At 49.0% G+C, this 24,435-nt stretch overlaps 2 protein-coding genes and 2 long non-coding RNA genes across 8 annotated transcripts in view; 1 reads left to right on the top strand and 3 right to left on the bottom strand.

The window, feature by feature from the left end:
* Nucleotides 1-2,938, bottom strand: part of LOC309517977 (uncharacterized protein) — a 68,060-nt gene extending 65,122 nt beyond the window's left edge. The window contains exons 1-5 of one of the 5 annotated variants that reach the window (XM_082197711.1): nucleotides 2,894-2,938; nucleotides 1,551-2,020; nucleotides 1,277-1,358; nucleotides 973-1,055; nucleotides 324-450 (exon numbers count right to left, since the gene is read on the bottom strand). In XM_082197711.1, coding sequence (XP_082053837.1) covers nucleotides 324-450; nucleotides 973-1,055; nucleotides 1,277-1,358; nucleotides 1,551-1,952 — 694 coding nt within the window. In that variant the 5' untranslated portion in view covers nucleotides 1,953-2,020; nucleotides 2,894-2,938. Of the gene's footprint in view, nucleotides 1-323; nucleotides 451-972; nucleotides 1,056-1,276; nucleotides 1,359-1,538; nucleotides 2,021-2,893 lie in introns of all 5 variants that reach the window. The other 4 variants (XM_082197710.1, XM_082197713.1, XM_082197714.1 and 1 more) reach the window with 4 other exon arrangements.
* Nucleotides 2,939-12,742: 9,804 nt separating this feature from the next.
* On the bottom strand, nucleotides 12,743-14,333 carry LOC309518136. The gene is made up of 2 exons (XR_014213345.1): nucleotides 14,272-14,333; nucleotides 12,743-13,302 (listed from the first exon to the last, which is right to left on the bottom strand). It is a non-coding gene; the product is annotated as an uncharacterized lncRNA (long non-coding RNA).
* Nucleotides 14,334-17,549: 3,216 nt separating this feature from the next.
* LOC309518133 overlaps nucleotides 17,550-24,435 on the top strand; it is a 39,446-nt gene continuing 32,560 nt past the window's right edge. Inside the window, exon 1 of the long non-coding RNA XR_014213340.1 lies at nucleotides 17,550-18,175. This is a non-coding gene — a long non-coding RNA (uncharacterized lncRNA). The remainder of the gene's footprint in view (nucleotides 18,176-24,435) is intronic.
* LOC309517947 (uncharacterized protein) overlaps nucleotides 22,490-24,435 on the bottom strand; it is a 75,068-nt gene continuing 73,122 nt past the window's right edge. Inside the window, exon 7 of the mRNA XM_082197635.1 lies at nucleotides 22,490-23,848. Within this exon, the coding sequence (XP_082053761.1) occupies nucleotides 23,104-23,848 (745 nt within the window). The 3' untranslated portion in view covers nucleotides 22,490-23,103. The remainder of the gene's footprint in view (nucleotides 23,849-24,435) is intronic.

Below are 24,435 nucleotides of genomic sequence, written 5' to 3'. Positions count from 1 at the left end.
GAATTCTAAATGGGTTTGGAAAATAGATCAAAAAGCTCTAAACTAACTATTGGTGATTTCAAAAGATTAAGCGACGTCCACTTCCTTAGACACTCAGAAAGCCTATCCACATCCTGATCCCTGTAGAAAAAGACAGAAGGCAAGGAACAATATTCACAGACAAAACAGTCCCCAGCCCTCCATGCCAGGTGAGCTGTGGGGGTGTGAGAATCCCAATTGCTCTAGGTGGCAACGTTGGGATCCATCCAAATATGGGAGGTTTGTCCCAGAGAAATATCTGTTGAATTCCAAAGCAGATATGATGACCCAAGAGGGAACTTTACCCAGAGAGATCATGGTCCTACAAGTCTCCTCCATGACTTCCTTATGCAGAGCTCTCTGGGCAGGATCCAGCAATGCCCACTCCTCAGCTGTGAAACAAACAGCTACATCTTCAAAAGAAACTGAGCTCTGAAAGAAAAAGATCCTTCTCTTAGGTAGCATAAAGATTATCTCCTGCATGTTGCTCTTTTGCTTCCTGCCTGGGTTGTTTTAATCGGATTGTTCTGCTGCACATTCTGATTATTGGTGCTTATTTTAATGCTTTAATGGAATTTTTTAATAGTGTATTTTAATGATAGGTATGACTCGGTGAAAATGGGTGGAACTCCACGTTGTTTTATTCAGATCAATATGTCTATGCAAGCATTCCAGTTTGCCAAATGGAAGTATCCCTCTCTCCTCTCCCTGTGTGTTGTTCTGGGATGGAAAGACTCCCCAGATGTCCCAAAGACAATTTATAATGAATAATACTAGCGACATTCAGAGTTAAGGTGAAGGGGTTACTCTTTATCCTCAGCACAAAAACCTTCATTAATGGCATTTTCAGCCTTTGTTAAGGGCAGCTTTGACAGAGAGCAAGAGGGGATTCATTTGTCCCCAGAAACGCCCTGGCTGCCCCAGCCCCTTTCCCCCCAGACTCCTTCCCCCTACCTGATCCGGTTCCTCAGCCGCTGCTTCCCCTCCACCAGGAGGAAGAGATGGGGGAGGAGGTCTTGCCGGCATCCTTCTTTCACCTGCAAGAGACAAAGGGAAGTGGGGAGACAGGAGTGCAGGATGCTTCTCTCAGGGGTGTGAAATTTGTTCCCATTTCATATTTTAGTTATGCTGAAATATATCTGATCTCCTTTGGCCTCTGGGCCCCAAGTGTCATCCCCAAAATATTGAATGAACCAGCAGATTAGTTTGAGAATCACCAAAATGTGACCACACAGAGGAAAAACTCCTTCCTCCTTACCCAACGGCCTCTCTCTGGTGTCCAACAAAATTCTCTCTGCCCCAAAGGAATCAGGAACCATTTCTGCAGACAGATCATTTTCCTGAAAAAGAAACAAGGATTCAAAACAAATAATGAGAACTATTAGAAAAGGAATGGCAGGGGCAACATCCCTAATGTCCAATATAGCGCCTTTGATACTTTCCAAAAAGGATGGGATTTAGGGATCTTCTCCCTCCTGTTTGGATACCCTTGGGAGCATCCAGAGGAAAGTCTCTCTCACCTGCTTCTCCGCCTGCTTCCTCTCCTCTGCCTGACTCAGGAGGAAACCTTCGGCCAGGGCCACCGCCTGGGAACTGGTCTCTGCTCCGCATTCCCTCACCCAGCTCTCCATCTCCGCTGGAAGGACAGCCAGGAACTGCTCCAAGATCACCAGGTCCAGCATCTCAGCTTTCGTGTGCCTTTCTGGCTTCAGCCACTGGTGGCAAAGGTGGTAGAGTCGGCTGCAAACCTTTCGTGGTCCTTCAGCCTCCTGGTGACAGGACTGCCTCAACTGCTGGCTCTGCGCCTCTGAGCGAAGGGTGTCCTCCTCTCCCAGGATCTTCCGCCCAGAGCTTTCCCAGAATCCCCCACTGCTCCCAGTTTCCATAGCATGGCCTCTTCCTACTCCAGGGCCATCTGAGTCTTCCTCATCCATCTTTAGGAGGGAACCCCCTTTTTCTTTGACCAAGTTCTGCTTGTCTCATTTAGAGGTGCTGGCAAATACTGCAAAGGAAATATATTGTTCTGTTATGAAACTGGCACACGGTCAGCAGAAGAAGGTCCCCTGAGCAAGTGTGGATGAGTCTTGCTAGGAACCAGGGCTGGACTGCACCACACGCCAGACTCTGAACTTTCTCTAAGAAAAAAAGGAAGAATGAAGAAGAAGAAACCCTCTTGCCCTCCTAGGGGGAAAGTGACCAGGCCAAAAGTGGAGGCAATGGAAGCGGTTTCTGTGAAATGAATCAGCCTGATGGGCACAAGGAGCTTCTCCTCCTCCCTGCATTGGACTAGATGACCCTCGGGCTCCCTTCCAATTCTATGATTCCATGTTCCTATGATTCTCACAGGGGCCTGAATGGGAAGCCCCCCAGTCGGACTGGGGCGCAAGAGCCCCCCTCTCTCTCTCCCCCCCTGCGCTCCTTCCAGCAACTGGGACTCAGCAGCATCTCTGGGGAGAGAAGAGCTCAGCCCTCGAGGATGAAGCCCCCAGGAGCCTCTCCTCCTCCTCCTCCTCCCTGCCCTGGTCCCAGCCTGGCCTCCTGGGGCGGGGAGTTCCGCAGGCTTGTTTCTGCCCCGCAGGAAGAAGTGCTTTCTTTTCTTTGCCCTCTCCCCTCTTCCCAAAGTCTCAATTGATTGCATGGCTCACGCTCTCCTTTTTTATTTGGCATCTATTTTGCGTACAAATCTTTGTTTCCCACAACAACGTCTGGATTCCTCGGTCCGAAGGGGGCTTCTTTGCAGGCCCTTTTCTTCCCTCCCCAAACGGCTTTGCAGAGGGAGGGGGGCAGGAGCCTCTGCCCCTTGACTTGGGGGTCCCCCCGCTCCCCCCTGCATCCCGGGGACCCCCCCCCTCTTCTCCCCAATGCAGAGACTCACCGGCTTCCCGGAGGCGCCCTGGATGCAGCACGTGCAGAAGAGAGAGACAAAGGCCCCGCCTCCTTTTTAGGGAGGGCGGAGAGGGAGGGGCTGGGGCTCGGGTGTTTTGTTCCCCCCACCCAACCCCCAACGCCTTTATTTTCTCTCCTCTCTAGGAATCCAGCTCAGTCCCCTTTAACCCTTGGCAAGCCAGCTCCCCCTCTCTCCCTCTCCCTCTGGTGTCCAGTGCCGGGGAGTTCCACAGGTGAACTCTGCCTTGCGTTTAATTTCCTCTGTCCTGAATCTTCCAACATCCCGACTCCTTGAATGTCCCTGAGTTCCACTGTCAGGAGATGCAACTCTCCCTCCACTTTCTCTAGGCCAGGATTGGCTTTTGAAAATTAGCGGGGGGGGGGGGGCTCAGTAATTAGCTAATTGGGAACCCCTGCTCTAAAGTCTAAAGAGCCCCAAAGGCTGCAACCTTTCTTCATAGCCAAGTCTGCCTTGATCATTTTGGCAGCCCTTTTGTGAACCTTTTCCAACTCCCCAAACATCCTTCATGAGGAGAGGCGACTGCACCCCCCCATGAGGTTACGCCATGGATTTGGGATGGGGGGGGGCTGCAGGGCTCTGTCCGGGGCCTGTTGTTGCTCCATCTGTCGATAAACGACTCCTTGGATGGAGGAGTTGAGGGGATGCTCGTCCAGTTTGCAGATGACGCCAAACTGGGAGGGGCAGCTAATGGCACAGAATTACCATTACAGATTGGAGAACTGGGGGCAAGCTGACAAAATGAATTTCCACAGGGACAAAGGTCAGATTCTGCCCTTAGGCAGGAAGAACCAGATGCACAAATATAGGATGGGGGACACGTGCCTTACTAGTAGTGCATGTGGAAAAGATCGAGGGGTCTTGGTGGACCCCAAGCGCCACCTGAGTTCACAGTGTGATGCAGCTGAGAAGAAGCGAATGCTACTCTAGGCAGCGTCCACAGAAGTCCAGTGTCCAGATCAAGGGACGTCATAGTCCCACCTTGGTCAAGCCACACCTGGAATACTGTGTCCAATTCTGGGCAAAACAATTTAAGAAGGATGTTGACCAGCTGGAAGGTGTGCAGAGGAGGGCAGCCAAGATGGTCAAGGGTCTGGAAACCAAGCCTGATGAGGAACGGTTGAAGGACCAGGGTATCTTTATCCTGGAAAAGAGGAGACTGAGAGGAGAGAGGAGAGCCATCTTCAGATATCGTAAGGGCTCTTCCATGAAAGATGGAGCAAGCTTGTTGTTTTCCTGCTCTGGAGGGGCGGACCAGAACCAAGGGATTCAAGTTACAAGTGCAGGAATACGTGAATATTTGAGGGGGGGGCATGCAAGTGGGAGGGGGCATGCAACCTGCAGCAAGAGATGGAGGATGGGGTGCTGCTGCTGAGCGAGAGGGCGCTCATTTATGCTCAGGAAGGACGCAGGAGACAAGAGGAAGAAGCTGCTGCTATGGGTTGCCAGCACTGACTGGCAGCCTTGACCCTCCAGGGGGCCAGACGGGGGGGGGGTTAAGCCTGGACCCTTCCACATGCCAAGCAGGTGCCCTTCCAGTGATCTTTGTAGCCTTGTTCATATTATGGGGTGTTAAGGACAGCCGGGTTAGTTTCCATGAAGCGCTTTTAATGCAGCGTAAGAAACTCAGAGATATCAGCTGGGTGCCAAGGGGCACTTTCAGCCTAAGTTGGTCACCATAGCGGGGTCCCTTCCAACGCTTCCATTCTACGATTCTATTATCTCAGCTGCGTTGCTGGATTTTAGTTTGCTCTTACAACAGTTCACTTCTCCCAGTATGCAAGAAGGAGAAACACACACAGTGGAAATGGAAATTGTATTAACTATGGACCAAGGCAGAGCCCAGAAATCTCCATGTAGTCACAGTTGGACCTGTGCCAGCAGCAAAATGCGCCTGGCACCTGGCTAATTTCTAACACTATTTTTTTTAAGTAATGGACCCCCTGGGCGGTTAAGTCCAAAGGCGACTTTGGGGAGTGGCGCTCATCTCGCTTTCAGACCCGGGGAGCTGGCCTTTGTCCAGAGAATAGTCAGCTTAGCCTAGCAGTTACTTTGCAGATTCACCAATTGCTTAACAGAACTTTGATTTAAAAAAAGACAAAACGTAGCAAAGAATGAGGCATTTGGTGGAATGCAATCAATTTATTAGAAAATAAACAAGTTCGACTTCCGGGTTGGCGCGATCTGGAAATGGCGGATTCCCTCCGAGCTCCGGAGGGAATCGGCTCAGCGGTGGATGGGTCTTTGCCGTGCCGGCGACACGGGGACCCTTAAAAACCGCAGGCGCGGAAGCCTGCGGACTGAAGACTCGGCGGGTGCCTTAAGCGCCCCCCCTGATTCGCGAAGAGCCTTTTTAAAGGCTACGGAGGGGATACGGGGGACGGCGCGGCACTGAGAGTCGATCGCTACCGCCGCTGAGCGAAGCCGCGAGCCATAACTGGAGAGCGCTGACTTCCTTCCTTGAAATTTGGACTGAAAAAAAGAACCCGTGAGTAATCTGGAACTGAACTTTAAAAATTTTACCTTCTGAATTTGAGACGATCGGGGGTGTGCTAAAAGGAAGTCCCCACCCCCCCCCTTGCAGACGATCCAGAGCAACGATATAAGAGCTAAGCTGGAGTGCCTATCCTGTAAAGGGTGAGTTTCAAAAAGACAGTAACTTCCAAGATTTGGAAAGGCCAATTTGAGCAGGAGAGTGGAGTGTTGGAAGAGACTTTGTTTTGTTGTAAACAACCCTCCCTCCCGGGCCCGGGAGCGACCTGCTTTGGAGCCTGTATAGAGGAGCAGAATTTGACAGCTGTCAAAGCTGTCAAATGGACTGTTAACAGTGGAAAAATTGCTATTTAAGATCTCTCCGGATTAAAAGGAGTTACAATTGAATCAAAATTGTTGGAAACAAAGAAACAATAACAGGACAGAGGATTGTTGGAGAAAAGAACATTAAGTAACCAGATTCCCTCTAGGGGGAATTCTGTGGAATTACAATGGCTGTGGGTGGAAAGATACTGAGAGAAATCGAAAGGATGTTTTCACTGGTGGGAACCTTACAGGAGCAGACTACAGCTATGAGTAAACAACTGATGACCTTGAATTCTGAAACAAGTAGTTCTGCTGAATGTAATGAGGACTTGAGTGAGAAAGAACCCACAGCTGAATTCGAAATAATAAACAAAGAAGAGGAGAAGACAAAACAAGAAAGAGAACAAGTTAAGTGGGAAAATACTAACCAGAAGCCGACATCTGGAGAACATAAGCAAGGAGACTATTGGATTAAATCCATTTTAAGTCTACGAAAGATACAGAAGACGAAAGTGGAGGCCCCGGGAGTTTATGGAATTCAGGAACTTGAAATAAAGAAGTACAATTGGGGCCTCCACATAGACTTTGATTTTGATTATCATCAAGACTCAGGCCTTGTGGAAATTCTTCAGCAGTTGTTTCTAAATATGGGAAGAGACTATGGACTGATTGGATTGATTGTGAAGGAACTCTTTCGAGACTCGATGACCGACAAAAAGGACTACCAACAAAACCGGCGGAGAGGGACTGAAAGAGATTTGAGAGCCTCGGACGTGCGGAACCCAGGCTAAAAACTGTTATTTTGGGCATGTCTTGGGAAAGGACGCAAACCGGGGATGGGAGGGAGGGAAGTATTTAAATTCAAACAACACTCAAGACCAGGGGGTTTAGTTAATAAGAAAATTATTCAAGAAAAAATGAGAAATCGAGGGAAGAGAATTGGGGTCCAACTTAGGGAAAACTTATTTTTGTTTTTCTTTATAAAAGGATTAATATTAAGATGGAAAAGGAAATGCCAACTTGCTGACATAAATTTGGGAATAGGGAGGCAAGGGTGGGGGTGGGGGGAAGTCAAGGACTAGGGCTAGAAAATAAGATGTTAGGAAATTGTACATGTTTGTCGTCTTTTATGTTTGTTTTGGTGTTCTGTGTTTTGTTTTTGTCTATATAAAATGTGAAAACCCAATAAAAATATTTTTTTTAAAAAAAGAAAATAAACAAGTTCAGGCTAAGTTTGTGCACATATCATTTCAAGTGTTCCTGTTCCTTTTTCCATTCCTTTATTACTACTGCAACAATGGGCATTCTTAGGCTGCTCCTCTTCTCCTGATCCAACCAACCCTGGCTGACAATTCCCTCTCGCTCTCCACCTCCAGGGTCTCTCCTGAAGAGGCAGAGACCACCTTGGCTGCTTTGAGTCCCGGAAGACCTGCTCCCTGCCTTGCAGGGCTTTTCCCATCTGACCACAGGGATGGGCAGCTGGGGTTGTTTGGATCTGTTTTAAGTTGTTGCTGTGATTTGTGTGGAAATTGCTGGGTTTGGTTGTGTATTTTTTGATGTTTCATTTCTTGTATACAACCACTTTCTTATATATGATCTATTATATGATCTATTAAACCGAAAATCTCAGGACGGTTTCCAGCATTAAAATACAAAATAAAACACAGAATAAAGAATAGAAACCAGAAAAAATGAAGCAAACCAATAATTCACTCCCATAATTGCATTTAAAAGGACATTGAATATTAAATCAGTGTAAGGCCATCCTTTCGAATTCCCCGCCAATCACCTCTCACCCCCAGCATTCCAAACTGCCCCCCTCCCTAGCGTCCCTTCCAACACCACAGTCTTATAATTCTATTATATTCCCCGCTGCAAGTTATTTGATGGGAAGTGAAACTTTCAATCAAGATGAAGATATTCCCACATTTCAAGCACTATTAGGGTTTATTTCCTCTATGAATTCTTTGATGGTAAGACAAATATATCTTCCAACTGAAGCTCTGTCCACATTCCAAACACTGATATGGTTTCTCCCCTGTATGAATTCTTTGATGGGAAGTGAGATCAATATTCCGATCGAAGCTCTTTCCACATTCCAAACATTGATAGGGTTTCTGCTTTGTATGGATTTTTTTATGGGAAGTGAGATAGGCCTTTGAACTGAAGCTCTTTCCACATTCCAAGCACTGAAACGGTTTCTCCCCTGTGTGAATTATTTGATGGGTAGTAAGATGGGACCTCTGGCTGAAGCGCTTTCCACATTCCAAGCACTGATATGGTTTCTCTCTTGTATGAATTCTCTCATGGATAGTGAGATAGGACCTCTGATTGAAGCTCTTCCCACAGTGCAAGCACTGGTAGGGTTTCTCCCTTGTATGAATTCTTTGATGGGAAGTGGCATTGGCCTTTGTACTGAAGCTCTTCCCACATTCCAAGCACTGATAAGGTTTCTCTCCTTTATGAAATCTTTGATGGACCGTGAGATAAGAGCTGCAACTGAAGCTCTTCCCACATTCCAAGCACTGATGCTTTTTCTTCCCAGTGGGAATTCTTGGGTGGGATAAGGAATGAGAGCTCTCTCCATACTCCACATATTGATAGGGGTTCTCCATTGTGTGGATTTTGTCATGGACTCGCTGGTTCTTAATTTCTAATTTATCACCACCTGCAACAAAGAGAGATATGGATTTTCAACATCTACAAGCAGCCACTGGGAGAGATCACCAGGGGGTTTGGGCTGGGTGTTCATCAGTATGCAGATGATACCCAGCTCTACCTCTCTTTCAAATCAGAACCAGTGAAGGTGGTGAAGGTCCTGTATGAGTGTCTGGAGGCTGTTGGAGGATGGATGGCGGCTAACTGATTGAGGTTGAATCCTAACAAGTCAGAAGTACTGTTTTGGGGGGACAGGGAGGGTGTGGAGGACTCTCTGGTCCTGAATGGGCTAACTGTGCCCCTGAAGGACCAGGTGCACAGCCTGGGAGTCATTTTGGACTCTCAGCTTTCCATGGAGGTGCAGGTCAGTTCTGTTTCCAGGGCAGCTGTTTATCAGCTCCATCTGGTATGCAGGCTGAGACCCTACCTGCCCGCTGATATTCTCACCAAAGCGGTTCATGCTCTAGTTATCTCTCGCTTAGACTACTGTCATGCGCTCTATGTGGGGCTACCATTGAAGGTGTTCCAGAAAGACAAACAGGTCAAATCTCTGATGATACATTCAGCAATGGATATACTTCCGGGTTGGCGCGATCAGCTAATGGCGGATTCCCTCCGAGCTCCGGAGGGAATCGGCTCAGTGGAAGAGGGGTCCTGCCGTGGCGGCGACGCGGGGACCTTCAGAAACCACAGGCGCGGATGCCTGTGGACCTGGTGACTCGGCGGGCACCATTTGCGCCCCCTCCGACTTGCAAAGAAGCCTTTTTAAAGGCTTCGGAGCGGGTGGCGGAGAGCGGCGTGGTGCTGTGAGTAGACCGCTTCTTCCACGGAGTGAAGCCGCAAGCCATGGCTGGAGAGCGCTGACTTCTTTCCTTGATCTTTTGGACTACAAAAAGTAACAACCCGTGAGTAATACGGAAATTGGAATTAAAAATCTTTTTTAATTGAATTCGGAACGACAGGGGGAGGTGCCAAAAGGAAGTCCGTCTCCCCCCCTTTGCAGACAATTCAAAGCAAGAATTAGATAACTAAGGTTGAGAGACTGTTTTCCTCTCTTCGAGATAAAAATCTTTAATTTCACGACTTGGATATACAATTTATTACTGGAGGATTAGAACTGAAAGACAGAGTTGAAGTGTAACCGCCCCCCGGAACCGGGAGCGATCCGCGAGACAGCCTGCAGAAGATACCTATAGAGTTTGACAGCTGTCAAATGAGCTGTCAAAGTCAGGAAATTCTATTTGTTGCTACTTTGGCTGGTTATTTTTGCTACATTGGACTGTGAGCTTTTGCAAAAGGAGAGAAAATAAGAACAAAATAACCTGATTGTTGGAGGAAGAATACTTAGTAACCAGAATCCCTCTAGAGGGGGTTCTGAGATATTACAATGGCTACAGATGGAAAATTACAGGCAGAACTGGATAGGGTGTTTGATTTCCTGGGAAAGCTGCAAGAGCAGAGTGATGTTATGGCGGTAAATCTCATAACCTTGAATCTTAAAGTAAACAATTCTGTTGAAAAGGATTTGACGCAAGAAAAATCTGCAGCTGGAAAGGAAAATACATGTGCTGTTTTGGAAGAAGGCGAAGGAGGAGCTGAAACGCTACAAGTGGAAAAGAACAACCAGAGGCCTGTTCAATTGGAATGTAAGGAAAGCAAGGTTTGGATGAAGAAAATCTGGTTTGAAATGGAGAATGAGGACTGGGGATTTTTCCCTATAGGGAGTCCGGAAGATCTATGGATTACAAATTTGATTAAGGTGAAAACTGGAATGTTTGGGACATTTGGGACACTTGGACTTAGAAAGAGTAAGAAGCGGGACCTGGACTCTTTTTTCGAATATGGTGGGCTGGTTGGAAAAAATATAGACCCTAGTGGGTCAAAGATGCTCCGAGACCTGATGTTCAACACAAAGGACTGTCAACAAAACCGGCTGAAAGGGACTGAGAGAGATTTAAGAACCTTGGACGTGGTAGATCCAGGCTGAGAGCTGATAGACTAATGGACAATTTTGGGGGATCGAAACTGGGGGAGGGGGGGAAAGCTGTGGAATCCAAAGGGGTATAATTATATGTTTTACTTGATAGGTTGTCTTGTAATTATTTTAATAATTGGGAACTTCGTGAAAGGGAATTTGGGTCGACCTTAGAAAAAGGGTGAATTCTAAAAGGAGGTTTAGAAGTTTAAAATTAGCCAATTAAGATGAATTAAGTAAAATATTAATAAGGGATAATTGGGGTACAAAGAACTTGCTGAGCTAAATTTTGAAATTGGGATGCAAGAAGGGGAGGTGGGGGAAGTCCGGGACAGTGGTTAAGAAAATAAGGTTTTAAAAATTATATGTGTTATTTGTATGTCTATGTTTTTTGTGTTTTAAAAAAATTGAGAAAATCCTAATAAAAATTTTATTTTAAAAAAAAAGATATATGATATAACATTGAAATGGCAGCTTGGGAAAGATTGTGGAATGGAAAATTGAAATTTACAGCATGTTATGAGTTAAAAGAACACTATAGGAAAATGATGTATAGATGGCATTTGACTCCTAGTAACTTAGCTAAAATGTACAAGACCAAATCAAATGCCTGCTGGGAATGTCAGGTGAAGGAAGGTACATTTTTCACATGCTGTGTTTGTGTAAGACAGTAAAAGTCTTCGGGGAAATGATTTATAACGAGTTGAAAAAAAATGCTGAAAATAATCTTTGTTTAAAAACCGGAAGCTTCCCTTTCAGGTATAATGGGGGGAAAGGTAGCCAAAGATGAGGGGGAAAACCTGTATCTGTATGCTACCACAGCTGCCTGAATGGTATACACCCAAAGACGGAAAGAAAAAGCAGTACCAACAAAAGACGACTGCAAGTAAAAAAGGCTCCCTTTACCTTTTATAAGAATGAAGCCTCATTTCAAAAGGTTTGGGAAGTTCAGACCAGCCTGATCTCTGTTTAGGGTAAAGTGACGCCTGACAATTAAGATCTCTGTTTAGAAAGGCATAATTGGAGGAAGGACATTCCCAGCCCAAACAGTCCTCCATTCAAGGTGACTTGTGGAGGTGTTGGAAGCCCAGCTGCTGAAGACAGGAGGTGTTGAAGACAGGAGCTGCTGAAGACAGGAGGTGTTGGAAGCCCAGCTGCTGAGCTCCATCACAATAGAGAGACATGTATGGAATTTCAGAACAGATCTCAAGATCCAACTAGGAGCCTTACTGAGAGAGGCCAGGATCCCACGATTCTCCTCTGTAACCTCCTTATGCAGAGCTCTCTGGGCAGGATCCAGCAACGCCCACTCCTCCTCCGTGAAACAAACAGTGACGTCTTCAAAAGAAACTGAGCTCTGAAAGAAAAATATCCTTCTCTTAGGCAGCATAAAGATTATTTCCTGCACGTTGCTCTTTTGCTTCCTGCCTGGATTGTTTTAATTGCATTGGTCTGCTGCGCATTTTGATTATTGATGCTTATTTTAATGCTTTAATGGAGTTCTTTCATAGTGTATTTTAATGATGGGTAGGAATCTTAGTGAAAATGGGTGGAACTCCACCTTGTTTTATTCAGATCAATATGTCTACGCAAGCATTCCAGTTTGCCAAATGGAAGAATCCCTCTCTCCTCTCCCTGTGTGTTGTTCTGGGATGGAAAGACTCCCCAGATGTCCCAAAGACAATTTATCATGAATAATACTAGTGACATTCAGGGTTAAGGTGAAGGGGTTACTCTTTATCCTCAGCACACAAACCTTCATTAATGGCATTTTCAGCCTTTGTTAAGGGCAGCTTTGACAGAGAGCAAGAGGGGATTCATTTGTCCCCAGAAACGCCCTGTCTCCCCCCCCCCAGCCTCTTTCCCCCCAAGGCTCCTTCCCCCTACCTGATCCGGTTCCTCAGCCGCTGCTTCCCCTCCACCAGGAGGAAGAGATGGAGGAGGAGGTCTTGCCAGCATCCTTCTTTCACCTGCGAGAGACAAAGGGAAGTGGGGAGACAGGAGTGCAGGATGCTTCTCTCAGAGGTGGAGCAGTGCATCTCTAACTGCAGATTAAGAAATACTCCCCTATACCTATTTCAGATTTAATTGTGCAAAATCATATATCAGGCTCCTCTGGGCCTCAAGTGTCTTCCCCAAAAAGATCAAAAGAACCACTAGATTATTTCAACACCAACAGAATGGGACCAAACAGAAAATACTCCTTCCTTCTTACCCAGTGGCTTATCTCTGGTGTCCAACAGAGACTTCTCTACTTCAGAGGAATCAGGACACAATTCAGTAAACGGATCCTTTCCCTGAAGCAGCAACAAGGATTCAAAACAGAGATGGGGAAAAGAATCAGAATAGGAATGACAGAGACAAAAAATTTAACAGCATCTGGTAGCTTTCCGAAAAAGGATGAGATTTAGGGTCCTGCTCCCTCCTTGGAGCCCCTTGGGAGCATCCAGAGGAAAGTCTCTCTCACCTGCTTCCTCTCCGCCTGACTCAGGAGGAAACCTTCGGCCAGGGCCACTGCCTGGGAACTGGTCTCTGCTCCGCATTCCCTCACCCAGCTCTCCATCTCCGCTGGAAGGACAGCCAGGAACTGCTCCAAGATCACCAGGTCCAGCATCTCAGCTTTCGTGTGCCTTTCTGGCTTCAGCCACTGGTGGCAAAGGTGGTAGAGTCGGCTGCAAACCTCTCGGGGTCCTTCAGCCTCCTGGTAACGGAACCAGCTGAACTGCTGGCTCTGCACCTCTGAGCGGAGGGTGTCCTCCTCTCCCAGGATCTTCTGCCCAGAGCCTTCCCAGAATCCTGCACTGCTTCCCGTTTCCATGGCCGGGCCTCTTCCTGCTTCAAGGCCAGCTGAGTCTTGCTCTTCCATGTGTGATCTAAGGAAGCCTCCAAGAGACAGGAAGGATCCCCTTGGCCCTCTGCCAAGTTCTGGTCGTCCAAATTAGAGGCGCTAGAAAATCCAACAAAGAAAAGCCATTGTTCTGTTATAAAATCACAACACAGAGAAGAGGAGAAAAATGTTCTCTGAGCAAGCGAGGATGAGTCTCGCTAGGAACCAAGGCTGGGCTTTGCTAAAGAAGAGAAAGGAGAAGGAAAGTGACCGTCCCAGATGTGCAGGAAAGTGAAGGCATTTCTGTGAAATGAATCAGCCTGGTTGATCCTGCCTTTCCGCGTTTGCAGTCAAGGAATAAAGTCAGAACAGTGAGTGACAAGTGAGTCATTCATACCAAGTGTAACGTGGAAACCAGGCTATAGCGAGGAGTTCCCACCTCCTCAAGACAAACTACGGAGATGGGGTCCTTTTTCCCTTGTTCTGAGGGCCAGATCCTCATCTGGGAAACGCCCTGAGGGCCAAGTGGGTGAGGCCAAAGGACAGAACTCAAAAGCAGGTAAAGTAGGACTTACCTTCTTTCTGTGATTGCAACTGTTTTCAAGGTTGTGTTTTAATCCGGGGATTTGCCCTGGGAATTCAGGAGGGTGGCTGTGTAATTACGAATGTGACACAGCCGACCCCCCACATCTGCGTGGGGCACTTCTGGATCCCACCCCCTTGAGTGTCCGCTTCAACATCCCACTCGTGTGCCAGCCTCAGTCCCTTTGTGGCCAGGGGACTCCATGCTCTGCTTCTGCCATGCCCTCCATGCGGAGCTGCGCTGGAAGATGACTCGGAAAGCGATGGAAAGCAGGGAGCAAGTGACTGGCTGGCTTCCCTCATGGCATTTCTATCCACCTTTCCCTCCCTGGGCTCCCAAAGGCAGCAGCCATGGGTCTGGCCAGCATTTGAGGGGAGATTCCTGCCTTGCTCCTGCTTGGCCTAGAGGACTCTCGTGGATCCCTCCCCCCCCCCCGGACCCTCTGCTCCCTGATTTGGGGGGGGTCCCCCTTCCCCCCCCCCAAGCGAGAAGAGAGGGAGACTCACTGGACGCAGGAGGCGCCTCCGAGGAGAGAACAGCTGCCTCCTCTGACAGGAAGGGGCTGGGGGGCGGGGCTTGGGCTCCTGCATTTCTGGTCCTCTCTAGGAATCCAGCTCAGTGCCTCTTCACCCGGCTGAGAGAACCAGAGGACCAGATCTCGCGGGAGCAAATCTCGCGGCAGCCTTTGACGAGCCCTTTCCTCCTTTCTCTCCTCTCCTCTTCCTTCTGGCCCAGCAGTGAGGGCTCAGCCCCCCTCAGAGCAGCCCCACTTGCAAGGCAGATCCAGAAAGGGGGCAAGACTAAGGGGGGCGGGGGGGGGGAGAGGGAGAGGGAGAGATGGACAGCCGAGTCTGGAGCTGCAGTCCCTCAGAGACGCCACCAGGGGGCGGGAGCCTCTCTCTCTGATTGGCTCCCCAGAGAGGCGGGGGCGGGGCCAGCCCTTTGGGCGGGAAGATGAGAGGCGCCTTTTCGGAGGGAGTTTTGAGGCGGGAGCTGAGGCGGGAGGAGGAGGAGAGGCTGAGTCTGAGGGAGAAGTGGCTCTGGCCTGAGGAGAATCTCGGGGGCCAGAAGAAGGAGAGGGGAAGAGGGGCTGAGTCGGGGGGAGAAGTGGCTCTGGCCTGAGGAGAATCTCGGGGGCCAGAAGAAGGAGAGGGGAAGAGGGGCTGAGTCGGGGGGGAGACGTGGCTCTGGCCTGAGGAGAATCTCGGGGGCCAGAAGAAGGAGAGGGGAAGAGGGGCTGAGTCTGAGGGAGAAGTGGCTCTGGCCTGAGGAGAATCTCAGGGGCCAGAAGGAGGAGAGGGGAAGAGGGGCTGAGTCTGAGGGAGAAGGGGCTCTGGCCTGAGGAGAATCTCGGGGGCCAGAAGAAGGAGAGGGGAAGAGGGGCTGAGTCTGAGGGAGAAGTGGCTCTGGCCTGAGGAGAATCTCGGGGGCCCGAAGGAGGAGAGGGGAAGAGGGGCTGAGTCTGAGGGAGAAGTGGCTCTGGCCTGAGGAGAATCTCGGGGGCCAGAAGAAGGAGAGGGGAAGAGGGGCTGAGTCTGAGGGAGAAGGGGCTCTGGCCTGAGGAGAATCTCGGGGGCCAGAAGAAGGAGAGGGGAAGAGGGGCTGAGTCAGGGGGAGAAGTGGCTCTGGCCTGAGGAGAATCTCGGGGGCCAGAAGAAGGAGAGGGGAAGAGGGGCTGAGTCTGAGGGAGAAGTGGCTCTGGCCTGAGGAGAATCTCGGGGGCCAGAAGGAGGAGAGGGGAAGAGGGGCTGAGTCGGGGGGAGAAGTGGCTCTGGCCTGAGGAGAATCTCGGGGGCCAGAAGAAGGAGAGGGGAAGAGGGGCTGAGTCTGAGGGAGAAGTGGCTCTGGCCTGAGGAGAATCTCGGGGGCCAGAAGGAGGAGAGGGGAAGAGGGGCTGAGTCGGGGGGAGAAGTGGCTCTGGCCTGAGGAGAATCTCGGGGGCCAGAAGAAGGAGAGGGGAAGAGGGGCTGAGTGGGGGGGAGAAGTGGCTCTGGCCTGAGGAGAATCTCGGGGGCCAGAAGAAGGAGAGGGGAAGAGGGGCTGAGTGGGGGGGAGAAGTGGCTCTGGCCTGAGGAGAATCTCGGGGGCCAGAAGAAGGAGAGGGGAAGAGGGGCTGAGTCGGGGGGGAGAAGTGGCTCTGGCCTGAGGAGAATCTCAGGGGCCAGAAGAAGGAGAGGGGAAGAGGGGCTGAGTCTGAGGGAGAAGTGGCTCTGGCCTGAGGAGAATCTCGGGGGCCAGAAGAAGGAGAGGGGAAGAGGGGCTGAGTCTGAGGGAGAAGTGGCTCTGGCCTGAGGAGAATCTCGGGGGCCCGAAGGAGGAGAGGGGAAGAGGGGCTGAGTCTGAGGGAGAAGTGGCTCTGGCCTGAGGAGAATCTCGGGGGCCAGAAGAAGGAGAGGGGAAGAGGGGCTGAGTCTGAGGGAGAAGTGGCTCTGGCCTGAGGAGAATCTCGGGGGCCAGAAGGAGGAGAGGGGAAGAGGGGCTGAGTCTGAGGGAGAAGTGGCTCTGGCCTGAGGAGAATCTCGGGGGCCAGAAGAAGGAGAGGGGAAGAGGGGCTGAGTGGGGGGGAGAAGTGGCTCTGGCCTGAGGAGAATCTCGGGGGCCAGAAGAAGGAGAGGGGAAGAGGGGCTGAGTGGGGGGGAGAAGTGGCTCTGGCCTGAGGAGAATCTCGGGGGCCAGAAGAAGGAGAGGGGAAGAGGGGCTGAGTCTGAGGGAGAAGTGGCTCTGGCCTGAGTAGAATCTCGGGGGCCAGAAGAAGGAGAGGGGAAGAGGGGCTGAGTCTGAGGGAGAAGGGGCTCTGGCCTGAGGAGAATCTCGGGGGCCAGAAGGAGGAGAGGGGAAGAGGGGCTGAGTCTGAGGGAGAAGTGGCTCTGGCCTGAGGAGAATCTCGGGGGCCAGAAGGAGGAGAGGGGAAGAGGGGCTGAGTCTGAGGGAGAAGTGGCTCTGGCCTGAGGAGAATCTCGGGGGCCAGAAGAAGGAGAGGGGAAGAGGGGCTGAGTCGGGGGGAGAAGTGGCTCTGGCCTGAGGAGAATCTCGGGGGCCAGAAGAAGGAGAGGGGAAGAGGGGCTGAGTCTGAGGGAGAAGGGGCTCTGGCCTGAGGAGAATCTCGGGGGCCAGAAGAAGGAGAGGGGAAGAGGGGCTGAGTCTGAGGGAGAAGTGGCTCTGGCCTGAGGAGAATCTCGGGGGCCAGAAGAAGGAGAGGGGAAGAGGGGCTGAGCCTGAGGGAGTAGGGGAAGAGGGGCTGAGGAGAATCTCGGGGGCCAGAAGAAGGAGAGGGGAAGAGGGGCTGAGCCTGAGGGAGTAGGGGAAGAGGGGCTGAGGAGAATCTCGGGGGCCAGAAGAAGGAGAGGGGAAGAGGGGCTGAGCCTGAGGGAGTAGGGGAAGAGGGGCTGAGGAGAATCTCGGGGGCCAGAAGAAGGAGAGGGGAAGAGGGGCTGAGCCTGAGGGAGTAGGGGAAGAGGGGCTGAGGAGAATCTCGGGGGCCAGAAGAAGGAGAGGGGAAGAGGGGCTGAGTCTGAGGGAGAAGTGGCTCTGGCCTGAGGAGAATCTCGGGGGCCAGAAGGAGGAGAGGGGAAGAGGGGCTGAGTCTGAGGGAGAAGTGGCTCTGGCCTGAGGAGAATCTCGGGGGCCAGAAGAAGGAGAGGGGAAGAGGGGCTGAGCCTGAGGGAGTAGGGGAAGAGGGGCTGAGGAGAATCTCGGGGGCCAGAAGAAGGAGAGGGGAAGAGGGGCTGAGTCGGGGGGGGGAGAGAAAGAAGGGGGCCGAGGGATCCCCGGGGTCTGGCGCCTCAGGAGGGGCATTGCTGAGAGGAGAGAGGGAGACTGAGGGAAAGGAACCTGGGCTGGTGAAAAGGATTGAACTGCTCCACCTCCATAACTAGGGAAGGAGCGAGAGGGAAGTAACAGAAACTGATCTGAGCATTTTCCCACCTTGTCTAGAAACCGGAACATCTATTTACCTGAAGTGGAACAGCTCATTTGAGCAAGTGAAGTTGAAGGAAAGCTGTGCCTATGCTACTGGTCTACCTTATAGGAATGTTATAAAAGTTTGTTTTTATGGAGCACTTTGATAAACGCTTCAGAATGCACCACACAGAGGTTGTTTCTCTCCCCATGTTGCGCCCACCCCCTCCTGCTCCACCTTCCCTCTGCATTCAGGGGGCACAGCTGGGCCTTTCAGCAAACACCCCCTTATTCCCACTGCCACCCCAGAACTCTGACCTGAGCACTTCACCCCCAACCTAGCGAAGAACGAGGTGTGAGGTGGAGTACAACTTATTTATTAAAAACAAACACTAATTTCAAGATAACTTGGTGTAGATAGGCTAGGGCTGCCATAAGTCCAGATTTTCCTGGATATTGGCATTGTCATAAAATGGGGGGGGGGGGGTCCTAAAAAAGCACAACTATGTTGGGGTCTTCCTAAAAAATGCTCAGCAGCTTTTGGGGTGTCCTGGTTTTTACTTTTTGAATAATAATAATAATAATTTATTATTTGTACCCCACACATCCGGCCGGGTTTCCCCAGCCACTCTGGGCGGCTCCCTACAAAGACCAAAAATACACTAATAAGTGTATGGTTTCAAGTCTTCCGGTTTTTTCTTTTCTTTCTTTTTTCACTTTATTACTACTGTAACAATGGGTATTACAAGGCTATTCCTCTACTAGTGAGTTCAACCTCCAACTGTTTCCTTGCAGGCTTTCTCCACCGGCCTGAGGGGGCCGGGTCCAAGGTGATGAGCAGATGGACTCCAGCTACAAAAGCTGAGACCGTGGAAGAGGACAGAGACCATCCTGGCTGTGAGTCCTCTAAGACCTTCTCCTGCCTTGCAGGCCTTTTCCCATGCGGCCTAGCAAAGTCCAGACTGACTCCAGCTACAAAACTGGGGCCGCTGAATAAACTCTTGGGCTTAGCAGGTTTGTTGTTGCTACAGGTTTTTCTATCTTTATTTTAGATCTTCTCATGATTTATGTGTATTCTTCACTGTGGTTGTGTATTTTAATGTTTTATTTATTGCTTATGACTACTCTGCTATTTATTTATTACATTTGTAAGACGCTGTGGGTAAAAACCTCAGCCCCTAGGACTTGCCGATCATCAGGTCGGCGGTTCGAATCCCCACGGCGGGGTGCGCCCCCGTTGCTCGGTCCCAGCGCCTGCCAACCTAGCAGTTAGAAAGCACCCCTGGGTGCAAGTAGATAAATAGGGACTGCTTACCAGCGGGAAGCCCCTTCATGGATCACTGCCTTGCCGTGGCGAAGGGGCTTGAAGAACTCAGAGAAGCTATGAACTACGCCGAGCAGGGCACCCAAGATGAACAGGTCATAGTGGAGAGTTTTGACCAAACGTGATCCACCTGGAGTAGGAATCGGCAAGCCACTCCAGTATCCCTGCCAAGAAAACTCCATGGACAAAGACAACAGGCATATAAAAGTTATGACACTGGAAGATGAGCCCCTCAGGTCGGAAGGTGTCCAACATGCTACTGGGGAAGAGCGGAGGACAAGTACAAGTAGATCCAGAGCTGATGAAGCGGCTGGGCCAAAGCCGAAAGGACGCTCAGTTGTGGATATGCATGGAAGCGAAAGGAAAGTCCAATGCTGTAAAGAAAAATATTGCATAGGAACCTGGAATGTAAGAACCATGAACCTGGGTAAGTTGGATGTGGTCAAAAATGAGATGGCAAGAATAAATATTGACATCCTGGGCATCAGTGAGCTAAAATGGACGGGAATGGGCGAATTCAGTTCGGATGACTACCATATCTACTACTGTGGGCAAGAAACCCGTAAGAGAAATGGAGTGGCCCTCATAGTCAACAAAAGAGTGGCGAAAGCTGTACTGGGATGCAGTCTCAAAAATGATAGAATGATCTCGATACGAATCCAAGGCAGACCTTTTAACATCACAGTAATCCAAGTTTATGCACCAACTACTGGTGCTGAAGAAACTGAAATTGACCAGTTCTATGAAGACTTACAAAACCTTATCGAAGTGACACCAAAGAAGGATGTTCTGCTCATTATAGGGGATTGGAATGCTAAAGTAGGGAATCAAGAGATAAAAGGAACAACTGGCAAGTTTGGCCTTGGAGATCAAAACGAAGCAGGGCAAAGGCTAATAGAGTTCTGTCAAGAGAACAAGCTGGTCATCACAAACACGCTTTTCCAACAACACAAGAGACGACTCTACACATGGACATCCCCAGATGGGCAACATCGAAATCAGATTGATTATATTCTCTGCAGCCAAAGATGGAGAAGCTCTATACAGTCAGCAAAAACAAGACCTGGAGCTGACTGTGGCTCAGATCATCAGCTCCTTATAGCAAAATTCAAGCTTAAACTGAAGAAAGTAGGAAAAACCACTGGACAGGTAAGATACAATCTAAACCAAATCCCTTATGAATACACAGTGGAAGTGAGGAACAGGTTTAAGGATTTAGATTTGCTGGACAGAGTGCCTGAAGAACTATGGATGGAGGCTCGCAACATTATACAGGAGGCAGCAACTAAAACCATCCCAATGAAAAAGAAATGCAAGAAAGCAAAGTGGCTGTCCAACGAGGCCTTACAAATAGCGGGGGAGAGAAGGCAAGCAAAATGCGAGGGAGATAGTGAAAGATACAGGAAATTGAATGCAGATTTCCAAAGAACAGCAAGGAGAGACAAGAAGGCCTTCTTAAACGAGCAATGCAAAGAAATAGAGGAAAGCAACAGAACGGGAAGAACCAGAGATCTGTTCAAGAAAATCGGAAATATGAAAGGAACATTTCGTACAAAGATTACCATAATAAAGGACAAAAGTGGCAAAGATCTAACTGAAGCAGAAGACATCAAGAAGAGGTGGCAAGAATACACAGAGGAATTATACCAGAAAGATATGGATGTCTCGTACACCCCAGGTAGTGTGGTTGCTGACCTTGAGCCAGACATCCTGGAGAGTGAAGTCAAATGGGCCTTAGAAAGCACTGCAAATAACAAGGCCAGTGGAAGTGATGGTATTCCAGCTGAACTGTTTAAAATTTTAAAAGATGATTCTGTTAAGGTGCTACACTCAATATGCCAGCAAGTTTGGAAAACTCAGCAGTGGCCAGAGGATTGGAGAAGATCAGTCTACATCCCAATCCCAAAGAAAGGCAGTGCCAAAGAATGCTCCAACTACCGCACAATTTCACTCATTTCACATGCTAGCAAGGTTATGCTTAAAATTCTACAAGGAAGGCTCAAGCAGTATGTGGACCGAGAACTCCCAGAAGTGCAAGCTGGATTTAGAAGAGGCAGAGGAACCAGAGACCAAATTGCAAACATGCGCTGGATTATGGAGAAAGCCAGAGAGTTCCAGAAAGACATCTACTTCTGCTTCATTGACTATGCAAAAGCCTTTGACTGTGTTGACCACAGCAAACTATGGCAAGTTCTTAAAGAAATGGGAGTGCCTGATCACCTCATCTGTCTCCTGCGAAATCTCTATGTGGGACAAGAAGCTACAGTTAGAACTGGATATGGAACAACTGATTGGTTCCAAATTGGGAAAGGAGTACGGCAAGGCTGTATATTGTCTCCCTGCTTATTTAACTTATATGCAGAATTCATCATGCGAAAGGCTGGGCTGGATGAATCCCAAGCCGGAATTAAGATTGCCGGAAGAAATATCAACAACCTCAGATATGCAGATGACACAACCTTGATGGCAGAAAGTGAAGAGGAATTAAAGAACCTTTTAATGAGGGTGAAAGAGGAGAGCGCAAAATATGGTCTGAAGCTCAACATCAAAAAAACGAAGATCATGGCCACGGGGCCCATCACCTCCTGGCAAATAGATGGGGAAGAAATGGAGGCAGTGAGAGATTTTACTTTCTTGGGCTCCATGATCAGTGCAGATGGTGACAGCAGTCACAAAATTAAAAGACGTCTGCTCCTTGGGAGAAAGGCGATGGCAAACCTAGACAACATCTTAAAAAGCAGAGACATCACCTTGCCAACAAAGGTCCGTATAGTAAAAGCCATGGTTTTCCCAGTAGTGATGTATGGAAGTGAGAGCTGGACCATAAAGAAGGCTGATCGCCGAAGAATTGATGCTTTTGAATTATGGTGCTGGAGGAGACTCTTGAGAGTCCCATGGACTGCAAGAAGATCAAACCTCTCCATTCTGAAGGAAATCAGCCCTGAGTGCTCACTGGAAGAACAGATCCTGAAGCTGAGGCTCCAATACTTTGGCCACCTCATGAGAAGAGAGGACTCCCTGGAAAAGACCCTGATGTTGGGAAAGATGGAGGGCACAAGGAGAAGGGGACGACAGAGAATGAGATGGTTGGATGGTGTTCTTGAAGCTACTAGCATGAGTTTGATCAAACTGCGGGAGGCAGTGGAGGACAGAAGTGCCTGGCGTGCTCTGGTCCATGGGGTCACAAAGAGGCGGACACGACTAAACGACTAAACAACAACACCAGCGGGAAGGTAAATGGTGTTTCCGTGTGCTGCGCTGGCTCGCCAGATGCAGCTTGTCACACTGGCCACGTGACCCGGAAGTGTCTGCGGAAAGCGCTGGCCCCCGGCCTCTTAAGTGAGATGGGCGCACAACCCTAGAGTCGGACACAACTGGCCCGTACGGGCAGGGGTACCTTTACCTTTACCTTTTAGCCGAAGATCTGAGTGTTTCACAACAGAAAGATGAAAAATAAAAACACAAAATACATAATAAAAGAAAGAATAACCCCTTCCCACAAACACATTTACAAGGACATAGATTTAATTAGAAAGGACATGGTTTTAATTAAGCAAAGCTCTGGTTTTGATGTTGTTACACAACTGTGCTTCCCAGTTCTCAGCTGCAGCACCCCAAACTCACCCTTTCTGCCTCCTTAGCTAACAGTAATTTAAATGCACTATTCTTATTTTGATCCCATGTGTACACAACTTTAAATACAAGCACCAGAACAGTGTGCCTAAACTTAAAGAGACACACATGCATGCACACTTTCCAAGAGTCTCCTGACAGAGCTAGTGTGGTATAGTGGTTAGAGTGTCAGAATACGACTTGGCAGACCTGGGTTCAAGTCCCTCCTTAGCCATGATGCTCACTGGGGGACCCGGCACTGCTTCACATCTTTCAATATGCGAAGGGCCGTGCCATGGAAGATGGAGCAAACTTGGTCTCTCCTACTCTGGTGGAAGGAGGACCCAAACCAATGGATTTCAGATAGAAGGAAGGAGATTCTGACTAAACATCAGGAAGAACTTTCTAGCAGCAAGAACTGTTCGACTGTGAAAGAAAGTAGTTCAGGTGGTGTGGGACACTCCTGAATTGGAAGGTTTTCAAGCAAAGGTTCGACGGCCATCTGTCATGAATTCTTTTGTTGAATATCCTTCATTGCAGGGGCTTGGAGAAGATGACTCTCACCATCCAATCCAATGCAACAATTCAATGATTCTGGGAGACTGTGATTCTCCCCGCTGTGAGTTCTTTGATGGGAAGTGAGAAAGGACTCCTGACTAAAACACTCTCCACATTCCAAGCATTTATATGGTCTCTCCATTGTATGAATTATTTGATGGGAAATGAGATGGGAGTCCTGACTAAAACTCCTTCCACATTCCAAGCATTTGTGTGGACTCTCCCAGGAATGAGTTCTTTCATGGGAAGTGAGACTTCCCTTGTGACTGAATCTCATTCCACATTCCAAGCACTGAAACGGTTTCTCCCCTGTATGGGTTCTTTGATGGGAAATGAGATTATATTTCCAGTTGAAGCTCTTTCCACATTCCAAGCAATGATAAGGATTCTCCCCTGTGTGGATTACTTGATGGGAAGTGAGCTTGGCCCTTTCCTTGAAGCTCTTTCCACATTCCAAGCACTGGTAAGGTTTCTCCCCTGTATGGATTCTCTGATGGGTAGTGAGATTGGCCTGCTGATTGAAGCTCTTGCCACATTCCAAGCACTGATATGGTTTCTCTCCTGTGTGAATTCTTTCATGGACAGTGAGATGAGCCCTCCAACCAAAGCTCTTTCCACACTCCAAGCACTGATAAGGTTTCTTCCCAATGGGATTCTTCTGAGGGGAAGTTGAATGGGAGCTTTGACTGAATCTCTTTGCACACTCCATATTTCTATATGGTTTCTCCCCCGTGTGAATTTCATCATGGTCTCCCTTGTTCTCCATTTCCAGTTCATCACCACCTGCAACAAAGAGAGAGATGAATAGAGGCTAAGCAAGAAATGGAGCCCGCAATTATTGAACAACGCTTATTAACGCTTGTAAGAGAGGAAGAACAGAAGGGAGATAGATGAGAGGACTTACTTTAGGGTTCATTGAATTGGTTGACTGGCATTCAGGGACATCTTTATGGGAAGCTGAGGTTCCAAAAGCCTGGCTCTTTTCTGGCATGGATTTTGGGGTGGATTTTGTTTGGTCCAATCATGGAATCTGTTGCATCTCTAATGTCACTCATCTCTTTGGTGAAGCAAAAGGGACAGAAGCGGTGACTTCCAAGGTGGGGGAGGCTGGCTAGTTCTTGGCTGTTGCCGCTCTGCCAGCAGAGATTCTTATGTGATGATTTATGATAGCCAGGGCAAAGATAGTATCATACTCTGTCTTTGAAGACAGGGAGATGAACTGGGGTGAACCTCGCATGCTCTGTTTTCAGGGGATATCAGCATAGAATACAATGAAAGT

The sequence above is a fragment of the Podarcis vaucheri genome (genome assembly GCF_965113315.1).
Source record: "Podarcis vaucheri genome assembly, chromosome: 13".
Lineage (NCBI taxonomy): Eukaryota > Metazoa > Chordata > Lepidosauria > Squamata > Lacertidae > Podarcis > Podarcis vaucheri.
The sequence above is the reverse complement of the archived record's forward strand: the minus strand, read 5'-3'. Positions and strand labels throughout refer to the sequence as shown.